Below are 11,968 nucleotides of genomic sequence, written 5' to 3'. Positions count from 1 at the left end.
GTCAATTCAAGAGTTTGTAATGTCTTTTTGCTGTATTCGTAATGTATCTGTTATGGTCCTTATTGTAATAAGAACGGATTTACACTTGAATATGAAAGTAAAAGCTAAAACACATTACAATAAGAGGTGAAACCTACTCTCTGATACATTAAACATTTTTGCCACCTTTTATTTGGGACTTACCGATGGTCTATATAGTTGTGTACGGAGAGAAAAAGCATAAACCCACACTATTTGAATCGATCAGTATATCAGATAGGCATGGAAATAAGCTTAAATTTAATACCTTTTGGTATGTTGTTGATTTGATTTCTTTGAGAAGGCAAATCCTTTGTAGTTGTAGCATTGGCATCATCTCCTTCGTCTTCATCTATGTTGGATTTCATTCGTAATTGCTTTGCAAAGACTAGAGAAAATAAAAATTGATAGAGATTCGTTTACAATTTTGTGCCTTAACTCGTCTAGGTTGATGGCATTATATGGCTGGTGGATAAAATTTAGGGAACAGAAAACAATGGGTTGTTAAAACTATGTGCACTTCAGAAATCTGATAGAAATCATGTTTAACATAAGGGAAATAGTGGGCTGGAAATAATGAATTATTAAATCCATGTATTCTAGAAGCTTTATCACATAAAATTTACGGCAAAAGAAACAATGGGCTGTCAAAATTATGTGTGCCACTTTTTAAAAGTTTGATTAAGAGATTAGGTTTAATATAAGAGAAATAATAAGCTTCAAAACTATGCGTACGACTTCATCAAAAATTTAATAAGAGATAATATAAGAAAAATAATGGGCTGTCAAAACTTCGTGGGCCGCTTTAGAAATTTGAGTGAAACTTGTAATCTAGCGACAAATTTGTCTATTACCAATTTCCTTTGTTTTTTAGGGAACTGGTGGAAAAATCACCACTTTCCACTACTTCTAGGGGGTAAAAAGCCACTTGCAAGCAACTAGTCTCGATGCCGAAACTCTGCCGGGGGACCTTTGGCCTTAGTCAATGTTTGCTACTAGGGTCGTTAGTAAGGAGTTTGCGAACTTTCTTTTTCAAAGAAGAGACATTTTATGTCATTTCATTTTAATTTTAAAATGTCAATTTAAGATTTTCTTCTGTTTTTGGTATTACGAATTATTAACTTCCCAAATTTTTTACTATTTCACACTTCTTTTTCTGTTATTTTCTCAAAAATTTTTATCCATATTTGTAAAGGCACCACCAACACAAAATGACATCAAGGAAGAGATGGAGAAAATTTTACCCCAAAAAAATGTATATAAAATTATGGATGTTTATTGTACAAGAAGAACTCAGTTTTCATAATGATAAGCTGTGAACATGAAAAATTCACATAACTAAGTGTGTGGATATGTTATAAGAAAGGAATGGGGTATTTTATAAGAAGTATAATATAAAAATTGACAGTTATAAATTTTCATTTGTGCAATTTTTTATTTATCTTTTCTGTTGTTGAAAGTGAATTTCAACTTGAAAAATTATCCATAAGTACTCGTAAATCTTTTACATTCACAAGCTAGAATTATGAAAATTGAGAGCTGTAAATTTTTATATGTACAATTTTTATTTAGCTATTTTTTGTTGTTAAAAATTATGAATTCCGACCTTCAAATTTATTTACGACCGCTTGTAAATTCTTTAAGTTTGCTTGCATACTGTTATTATGAAAATTGAGAGTCATAAATTTCCATACGTACAATTGATATTTAACATTTTCTAGTGTTAAAATGTATGTTTCAACTTCCAACCTTATATATGAGGTTGTTAAAATATTTAGAAACAACACGGTCATTTTCCTTGTAAACTTGGTTTCATTTTGGGACAAGAAGAATGGAATGAAATTTCAGATTGTCTTGGGCCAGACAAATAATTAAGTTCAGATTGTGGGACTTTTGTGGAATTCTCCATAAAAACAATCCTATCCCGCGATCCATGAAGGCCGAAGAGAGATGAAAGAATCAGATCGTCCCTTTTAGTACTACCCATTCACAGCGAAGAAAGCAACAGAAGCAGATTGTGTTTATTTCTTTCCTTTCCATCGTTGGAAACAGATCGTCGGAAGTTGAGAGTAACCGATCGCCGTTTTGGCGCAACAGATCCACTTCTTCCTTGTCCTTTGCGGTTTTACTTCTCTTCATTTCAGTAAAAATTTCCTATTCGGTCAATCTCTTGTTTCTTTGGCTCATTTTCATTGGAGCTTTGAGATTTTCTTGAATTGATATAGTCACACATTGTTGTTGGCTCAAATTGGAGCATTGAGTTGTTAGATTTGATTGCATTTCAATCATATTAATTTGATTCTATGAATCCGTATGTCAAATCTGGGATTTTTCTACGACCCTGAACAATTTCTTCCTCCAAAGAACGAAAACAGAGTCAACAGAGACGACGGTTTTTGGACCGTGAAATTTCTTTCTCTGAATTAAGTTAGCGGCAACATAGAGGAAAAGTTTTTGGAGGGAAATAACTTCGGTCATGCTGAAGGATTATTTTCTGATTTCCCCCCAGATTCAACGCAGCTTTTCACTTGCTGAAAGTTACTGATGTGGCAACAAATTGAGTGGTAATTCTAAAGCTCGATGAGACCCAACTTTGAACATCCAAAAAAATGGAAAGAGAGAGCCAATACTGTTTCTCTGGCAAGCAGAATCTTCCGTTCGATCTGTGGATTTAGCTTCTGATGCTGTAAGTTTTTTGGTTACAAATATCCTTTTGATGATTCGATCAATCCAGAATCCAAAGGGACTTGTGGATTCAGGCAGTCTTGATTTCAGAGTCGTCATTCTTGGCTTCCTAATTCGGAGTTTTGTGGTCTCATATTTGACATCAAATATACGACTCAAAGTGCGATTTGGCTAAAAATTTGTCCCACTAATCTTCAGCTTTAACATTTGAAGCTTGTATTCTAAATTATCTTGTTCGTACTTTCTGAAAATTGAGGAAAATTGCACCCATAAAGCTAGCAAGATACTGTTTTTGTGAAGGAAAATGAATAGGAGGCTGGTCTTGAAGCATTCAGTTGCTCTTGTGGGCATGCTGGTATGTGTTAGTTGCTTTTTTATTGTGATTGTTACTGTTCTGAAGCTTCCGGAGGCGTCGCCTAGAAATAGGGAAATGGGGATTTACCATCCAACATTCAAATCCAGAAAAGTGCCTCAGAATTTCAAATTAGGTGAATTTGGAAAAATGATGGTTGAAATGTTACCTCAAGATCTTTCCTTCACTATTTTTATTCCTTCAGAGGAAGCTTTCAAGCGTGATTTGCATTTATCTGTAAATGACAGCTTGACACCAGAGAAATTTAACGATACCTATGCAATTCTCACTCGTATATTGGGATTCTCAGCTGTCCCTCGGGAGCTATCTTCAGTTGAGGTACCTCTTGATGAGCTGGTGTCCTATGATTCTTTATCTGGGTTCCAATTATACGTTGCAAAAGACATAGATAGAATGCTATCTGTGAACAGGATTCGATCAAAAATCACAGATATTAGAAAAAGGAAGATTGTTATGCATATTATGGATGGCGTTATTATGGATTCTGATTTTGAGCAATCTTTTCTATCTGATGATACTGAAGAGTGAAGACAATTGACTGTTCGCTGTTCTGGATCTATACTTCAAACTGCGCTTAACATAAATAAGGTTAGAGTTCAATTCGAGGGTTGAACATACATACACTCAGACCTGATAGAGATTTACGCAGAATTTTCTTTTTCATTTGAGGAAAATAGTTGGCATTGTTATTATTGCCATTTTCCTTACAGGAAAGTTATAAGGGTTGTATTGTATCATAACTCAGGCTAGCTTATACATGTAACAATGTTTGCGGAATTAGTCGACTTGGATGGTTCAATTTGTAACTTAAGCTGATTTGGCAAAAATGATTCTTAATTTGGTTCGTGCTAGTAATCTGTTTCTGGCAGGTGCACTTTCAGAATTAGAACAACTTGATTCAAATACAATAGTCATTACTTCCGCATCTGAATTTTGTGTTTTCCAGAGCACACCGCTTTTTGAGATTATGCTGGGAATATGTTGCTTCTGTAGATTTTTACAACCGTGTACTTTAGAAGTCCGATTAAAAAATTAGGTTTAAACTGTCAAAACAGTGAGCTTTTTTGCTTTGTTACGCGGAGCCATGTGGTAATTAACGACAGTGTTGGATACAAGAACACAGATGTCGGAGAGATCAACAATAATGACTGGGACAAGCTAGCTTATAAAAGTGACAGGGCGTTTGGAGCTTAACCCAATATCAAAAAAGTGAAAAAAGAACACAAAACAAAACAAAAAGCGCCCAGATAACAAAAGCACGCGCCTGGAAAAAAGAAAAAAGAAAGTGGCTTGACCTCTGTTTTTGAGACCCAAAACACAAGTGTTAATTTCCGGATCCTAATGGGTCAAAGGATACCTAGTAAATCCATGGGATTAAAAACCGGATCAGACAGCCCGAGTTGAGCCAGAAACCGGTGATCCAATCACTTGTCTGGTTCGACCAGGCCTCTAACTAGGGATAGCCCCACCGTAACCTGGGTAACTCGGTCATAGCCCGAGAGACCTGTTGGGTTGGGTGGGTTGCTGAGTCACTCCTTAAAAAAAAAATTATCCAAAGAATGCAGAGGCTTAAATCCTCTGAGAAAGAAGAAGCAAGTTTATTGTCAATTAGGAAAAAGAAGAAGGAAAGAAGTTTTCAATGTAGAAATCATAGAAAAGAGAAGAGAATGATTCTTAAGGAGTAAGAGCTTTTGTTGTTTGACAGTACCATGTATTGAGAAGAACACCATGTGAGGAAGAGCGCAATTAGAAAAACAAAGGAAGCACTTCTAGACCACCGGAGAAGACACATTGCTCAAAGAATATGAGAGGCAGAGAGCAAGAGAGAAGAAAACAAAGGGAGCAGTGGAGCACCGTGTAGAGTCAAACTGAAAAGAAAAACAGAGGGGGAAAAAAAGAAAAAGGTTGGTCATAATCATAGCCTCAAGCTGTTCCTTGACATGCATAGCATGTGGCAGTGATTTTTCCTCCTTTATTTTTCAAAGCTCGCCCATCCTCCTACATCAATCAATGCATCAGTGTATACAAATTATTTTTAATTATATAAGAAGGGGCAAATGGAAATTCATACAATTCTTTTATTTTTACTAAACTATATACCATATGATAATTTGAAAATATGTTTTATAATTAAATATAAGTATTTTGTGTACATTTTATATAAATTATATATTTTTAATTATTACTGGTCTGACTTCGAGTCAACTCTAATTTAACCCACTAACTTGATCGATTCAATGACCGGTCTTGTTTTCAATACATTAAATAAATCACAAACTAATAGAAGAAAATGGAATTTACTCCCTCCCTCCCTCCCTTATTATAAGATCCAATTTTTTGAATAGATTTGTCCATTTTTATAAGATCCTCTTTGATTTTCTCTGAGCATTTAATACAGTATTACCTATTTTATCCCTAATTTAATGTATTTAATACATTCTCTTTTTTCATTTATCTCACTATTACTCTTTCACATTTATCCATTTATATATAGGGGTATATTTGGGGAAAAAAACTATATGCGCTACATATTAATTGCTTTTAACTAATTTTAACTATTTTCTTAAACCGCACAATTTAGTTAGAAGGACCTTATAATAAAGGACAGAGTAGTAAAATACAAGGCCAATGAATCGCACCCAAATCGCCACTCTTGGGACGCATAAAACCCCAATTTTCCAATTATTAGTAATGTTGTCTTCCAAAATCTGAGCTTATAACTCCATTTACGGCTTGTTGATTTTAGTTTTTTCGATCCCATGTTTGCTCTAAATTCATACTAAACATAATCTTAAATTAAATATTTGAAAACTCAAAAGCATGATTCATAATTACAGTCCTTCAGTCCCTCATAATACTCTTCTGTTCTTACGGATTCCCAATCAGAGGCTTAGGAAACAATTAGTAATTAAATCTACATGTAGTTCAATACATACATACATATACACACACGCATATTCAAGGTAATTAATTATTACCATTGTTTTGGTACAAAAAAAGTCCAGGCGGGTTGGATTTCAGAAATTTACCAAAGTCAGGGCATGCCTTCTGACTTAGAAAATGCTAATAGAAATATATTACCTATCAACAAGGTTCTCACATCATAATGGGTTCTGAACTCATAGTCTTGCAGTTAGCCGTCTTCTTACTAAGTGAACTAATTTTTCTTAGGGTTAAGGTGCAATTTTAACAAAACAGTTTACCGTAAGGAGCACTGGGCACCATAAAGTTTATTTGGGTGCAAAAATATACATGAAGTTGTCAAAATGGAGCATCTGGCACCATGCCGTTAACGTCCGTCAGTTTACTGTTAGAGGGGCCCAGAAAGTCAGTTTTAAGGTGCATTTTTAACAACAAAGTTGCATCAAGGGGCATTAGGCACCATGAAATTTACTTGGGTGTAAAAATATAAATAAACTTTGTAAAAGGAAAAAAATAACAAAATTCTTCAACTTCCATAAACATCCATTAATTTTATTCTTTTCGGTCTCACCAAATGCTATATTTTCTCTCTATAAATTTCCACTTCCAAGCCGATCCATCTCTCTCTCATCATAGTCAACACACACCCACACACTCTTTGTCATGTTGTTTTCTGAGCCTCCAAGCTTTTTATATGTATTTAAACAAAACACATATTTCCCTTCTAGGATATGATATTTATTGTTTGCATCCAGATACTACCTCCAGTCCTTAATATAGGATGCAATGGACTAATTTGAGGAGATTAAAATAAATAAATAAATTACTTTAAATATTATATTATTTATTTATTTGACACAATAGCATATAGTACATGATCTCTCTAAAATATTTATATGCATCATTAAATTATATATTAGTTTACAAGCCAAGAAAATTAATTTGGAGAAAAAACAATAAATATAATATTTTAAAGTAATTTATTTATTTATTTTTAATCTCCTCAAATTAGTCCATTGCATCCTATATTAAGGACTGGAGGTAGTACTTGGATGCAAGCAATAAACCTCATATCCTAGAAGGGAAAGATGTGTTTTGTTTAAATACATATAAAAGGCTTGGAGGCTCAGAAAATGACATGACAGAGAGTGTGTGGATGTGTGTTGACTATGATGAGAGAAAGATGGATCAGCTTGGAAGTAGAAATTTATAGAGAGAAAATATAGCATTTGGTGAGACCGAAAAGAATAAAATTAATGGATGTTTATGGAAGTTGAAGAATTTTGTTATTTTTTTCCTTTTACAAAGTTCATTTATATTTTTACACCCAAGTAAATTTTATGGTGCCTAATGCCCCTTGATGCAAACTTTGTTATTAAAAATGCACCTTAAAACTGACTTTCTAGGCCCCTCTAACGGTAAACTGACGGACGTTAACGGCATGGTGCCAGATGCTCCCTTTTGACAACTTCATGTATATTTTTACACCCAAATAAATTTTATGGTGCCCAGTGCTCCTTACGGTAAACTTTTTTATTAAAATTGCACCTTAAACCTTTTTCTCAACAATTAATCATCATCATTGTTACAATATGTTTTATTGTCAAAAGGACTCTTCGAAAGCCCAATCTTCTCGCACGTACGCTTCAGTCGATCACAGTAACAGCAGAATACTCTCAAACATTGATTTGATGCACGCAGCTTCATCTGTCCACAACAACAGCAAACCTTATTCCATTATAAAAAGATCTTGAAGTTTAGCATTAACAAACCGTGGCTTGCCTTCTACAATAAAAATTCCAACAAGGGTTAAATTCACATTTTAAGCTCAATTATTTCACATATTTCAGCTTCTCCAATAAAAACTTCACCAACCTTTCCACATACATACGTGATTAGATCTTCTCTTAATCATACATTAATTTATAATATCAGTGCCATATATATATATATATATATATATATATATCAGGGAGATGTTTGTGTGAGTGTGTGTTGTATGTTCAAACTAACCATAAGAGGCCAACCAATTTCGATGGACCGTGAAAGGATTAAAAGTTTTATCAGTCCCATGCATTGAGGCTATTCTACATATAAAGAGTTAAAATACAGCACCAATCAATCACCCGCGTTGGCTAGATATGATTTTGATATCAAAAGGAAAAAAAGAATTAGACATAGATAGATGATTATATATATATGTGAGGGAAAATTGGTTATTAACGATAATAAGGGTACACAAACTCAACGATATTCTATTGATCTTATTTCTGTAAAGAGCAAGTCTTGTGAAATCCGGTGGTATCATTATTTTCTTCTTCTTCACCCTTAGATTTCATAAGCAATTTCTTAATGAAACCCCAAGCAATTACACTAATGATCAATTTGAAAGTTTGTGTCAAAACACATACAAATACATAAGCTAAAGGCTTGTTATAGATGCAAATAAGATTTTAAGATGGAGAAAACAGTGAGCTGCCTATGTGCTGAAAGTTTCATCAGATTTTAAGCTTTTGATTGGGGGAAAAACAATGCACGCCTTCCACAAGATTTCAGGATCTTGATTAAAAACAATGGGCTATTAAAACTATGTATTTTTTCAATATCATCAAATGACTCAAATCCCTTACAATAAAATGGCTTGGATTCAAATATCATCGACTGCATGAGTGGACAAAATGAATAATTTTAATAATCTTAAAAAATGTGATTTTAACATCAAATAATATGTCAAATAGCTTTTTTTTTAGGTCTTTTGAATGGTTGAGATTAAACAATGAAAGTAATATTACCTTTGGTCTTATTTATAAGACTTCGTTTGCTAATTATATACGAGATCTTATAATTAAAACCAGAGGTAGTATAATTATAAAAGTAATACTAGCGTGCTTCTTGTGCTAGATAAGTGTTTCCTTCACATGAAAAGTGTTTCCATTTTCTAATTTTGGAAACTAATTTTAGGGTCTTTTGACTTTTTTTTCACGATAACATAACCTATCTAATTTTGATGTAATGAGCCATCTCAAAAGAGTTTGCTTTCAAAGTTTCATCAATTCACTTAAGATCTTTTTGATGAATGACTAAGATTCACAAAGTCGTTAATTACATGAGTTGAGTAGACGAAACTTACCATTTTAATCATTTTGAAAAGTATAATTTAAATCTCTAAATGATGATATATAGTTGTTTTTCAGATATTATATATGAACGGTCGAAAGCAATACTATTGAGCTCCTTACACTAGATATTAAAAATAAAATAAAATAAAATGGACATGAATATATGATTAATTTAATTATCATTATAGATTTCCCTTATGAAAAATATTTCCCCTTTGTAGCCATGAAAACCAATTGTGTATGATCTCTTCTTATTGATAACTCAACTACCAAACTTGGATCTTTGGAATGCGTTACATAGGTGGGTTTTGACATTAAAAGTTTCATCAAATCACTCAATTTGCTTTTGATGAACGGCTAAAATTCGCACAGCAATCAATTACATGACTAGACGAAAGGTACTATTTAAATGATATTGAGGGTTATTAATTATAACCCAGATCAGTTGGGTCCATAATCCACAAAATGAAAAGAAACAAGCCTTAATCAACCTCATCACCAGAAGCTTAAGTTCCTTTCAAATCCCAAGCTAGATATAATATTACATCAACCAGAACAAATGCCTTCATGTGTGAAATTTCCCATTGTTTAGGAATCTTTCCAATCATGTTCGCTGACCAAAGAAAAAAAAAACTTGTAAACTAGGAGCCTGTTTAGCTAATACAATAGCATAATTATCAAACTCTCTGCAAAAGAAACAAATGAAAATGAATATTTCAGTTTCTTGTAATCAAGTGAATAGCTTGTACACAATCAGATAATACAATCAATTGACGTGTCTTTGATAGCTGCTGGTGAATCATCTACCTTCTGACATAGCACAAGCCACTGGACTTTGAGGTTAATCAATAATGGTCGATCTTGTCAAGCTTTGAAGAAATTGTAGAAGCAATAGCATTCATTGCTGGCCTACTTTTCAAACATTTTTGTTCATCCATAACGTCAATAGATGGAACTCTTCCATGTTGCGCAACAACAGACATGTTCACAGACCGGAAAGAATAATCAATATGAAGTTATTGAGTGAAATTTCTTGGTTAACAATTTATCCAAAAATTTGATCATCGACAAGTACTAATCATGCTATATGTGCGATCCATGTAACCAACAAATGTAGAGCCCAAAATCGGAGTCGCGATCAAGTTCACTTAGCCTTAAAATCTGCTATAATCACCCAGCAAAAAACAATGTAGTGTTAGTTTTCAGCATTGCATCAGTGAAAAAAAAAAAAAAACCCAAAGTATTGTGAAATACTGGCCTGAATGTTAATTATAATGCATTGCTGAGGGTGGAGCTATAGCAATAAAACAATTCCAAGAAGCGCGCGGAAGTCTACCTTTGGGTATGCTACAGCTTTGGAACCAATCTGCATAATCAAATAAACTTGATTAGAGAGCTTACTACTACAAGTTGTATAACTACCAAAATGTGCCAGGAAAACTAAATGAAAATATATAAGCATAAAGCCGTAAAAAAAGGAAAAATTATCTTAGAACACAAATAATATATAAGGGTTGAAAAGTGAAGACGAAATTAGTGCCTATACCATTCCAAATTCCTCAGCATCCCAATTGTCCTTCATCGAATCCACCCAAATGCTCAACATGACTACGCATCTCGGTGGTTCCCAAGAAGAACATGCTGGCCAAGTTCTTCCGATCCCTTTATGACCGCAAAAAAATTAAGGATCAGCATCATCGGAATCATATCAAACAACTCAAACAAAAAATAAATGCTTAAATTAAGTTTAATACCTTTTGGTATTCCATTGATCTGATTTATTCAAAAGCAAACTCGAGGGGAAGCCAATTGCATCGATACTTTCTTCTTTTTCTTCATTAGATTTCATTAGCAATTTCTTCATGAAATCCAGAGCAAATAAAATTTCATAAGAATCAATTTGCAAGTTTGTGTATCTAAACACATAATCTAATGGCGTTTTATAGATATAAAGTTTTGAGGTGAAAAAAACAATCGGTAGTTAAAACAACGTGTGCCGAAGTTTTATCAGATATTAGGTTTATGATAAGAAAATCAATGGGCTATCAAAATAATATATATATTTTAATTAAATGCCTCAAATTTCTTACAATAAATGACTCAGATTCATGAAAGTCATTAATCTGGTGAGTAGTGGACAAAACATAACATTTTAATATTCTTGAAAAATGTGGATTGAATCCCAAGATGGACGATAAAGAAATTCGAATCTCGAAATGATACGAGTACGACATATAACTGTTTTCCAAGTCTCATGAACGGATGAGATTAAACAACTAAAGTAATACAATTTGAAAGCAATACTAGCGTATTCCTTACGCTTGATGTAAGGAAACTCATATTAACATAAATATAAAGAAAAAAGACCAAAAAATACCTCTTGAATTTTAAAATGCCGAAATGGTGGTGCTCACTGTTTTTGCAAAGGTATTGACTATTCTTATAAACATTTTAACATGTGAACCTTATCTTTCTGTTATTTTGAAATTCAAATAGTATTTCTGTGTCATTTTTCCTCAACATGATTGATTTGATTATTTCCGTTTCCTTTCATGTAAAAAAGTCATTCCTTTTTATAGTCATAGAAACTAGTTATGGCCTTACTTTTCGTAACTTAAAAATAAATTAAAGCATATGGGTTGTCATGCTGGTAGCATTTTTGCCATAGCAAACCATTTTTCGATGCAATGATCTAAGAGGTTTGGTGTCTTGGTGAAGTTTCCCGTTATCATGGCAAATTGCAATACTTATGGGGAACAAAATTTGGGGTTTTTTTTCTTTTGTTTTTTTTTGGCTATCTTATTTTTGGATTGTCGAATTTGGTCTCAGAAAAGTTTTAAACGGTTCGAAT

The 11,968-nt window shown here is 33.3% G+C and overlaps 1 protein-coding gene and 1 long non-coding RNA gene across 2 annotated transcripts; one reads left to right on the top strand and one right to left on the bottom strand.

The window, feature by feature from the left end:
- The first annotated feature begins 2,014 nt into the window (after window positions 1–2,014).
- Window positions 2,015–3,903, top strand: LOC114717802 (uncharacterized). The gene has a single exon (XM_028902997.1). The coding sequence runs from the start codon at window positions 3,008–3,010 to the stop codon at window positions 3,602–3,604; it is 597 nt and encodes a 198-aa protein (XP_028758830.1). The 5' UTR covers window positions 2,015–3,007; the 3' UTR covers window positions 3,605–3,903.
- Window positions 3,904–10,380: 6,477 nt separating this feature from the next.
- LOC114717801 (uncharacterized) lies at window positions 10,381–10,959 on the bottom strand. The gene is made up of 3 exons (XR_003737749.1): window positions 10,872–10,959; window positions 10,664–10,779; window positions 10,381–10,483 (listed from the first exon to the last, which is right to left on the bottom strand). It is a non-coding gene; the product is annotated as an uncharacterized LOC114717801 (long non-coding RNA).
- Between the last annotated feature and the right edge of the window lie 1,009 nt (window positions 10,960–11,968).

This window comes from Neltuma alba, unplaced genomic scaffold (genome assembly GCF_004799145.2).
Source record: "Neltuma alba isolate B1F8T4 unplaced genomic scaffold, ASM479914v2 tig00011777_pilon, whole genome shotgun sequence".
In the NCBI taxonomy this organism is placed as follows: domain Eukaryota; kingdom Viridiplantae; phylum Streptophyta; class Magnoliopsida; order Fabales; family Fabaceae; genus Neltuma; species Neltuma alba.
The sequence above is the reverse complement of the archived record's forward strand: the minus strand, read 5'-3'. Positions and strand labels throughout refer to the sequence as shown.

Excerpts from the sequence above, each read along its gene's own strand:
- LOC114717802 (XM_028902997.1), top strand. The coding sequence starts at position 3,008 with ATGAATAGGAGGCTGGTCTTGAAGCATTCAGTTGCTCTTGTGGGCATG.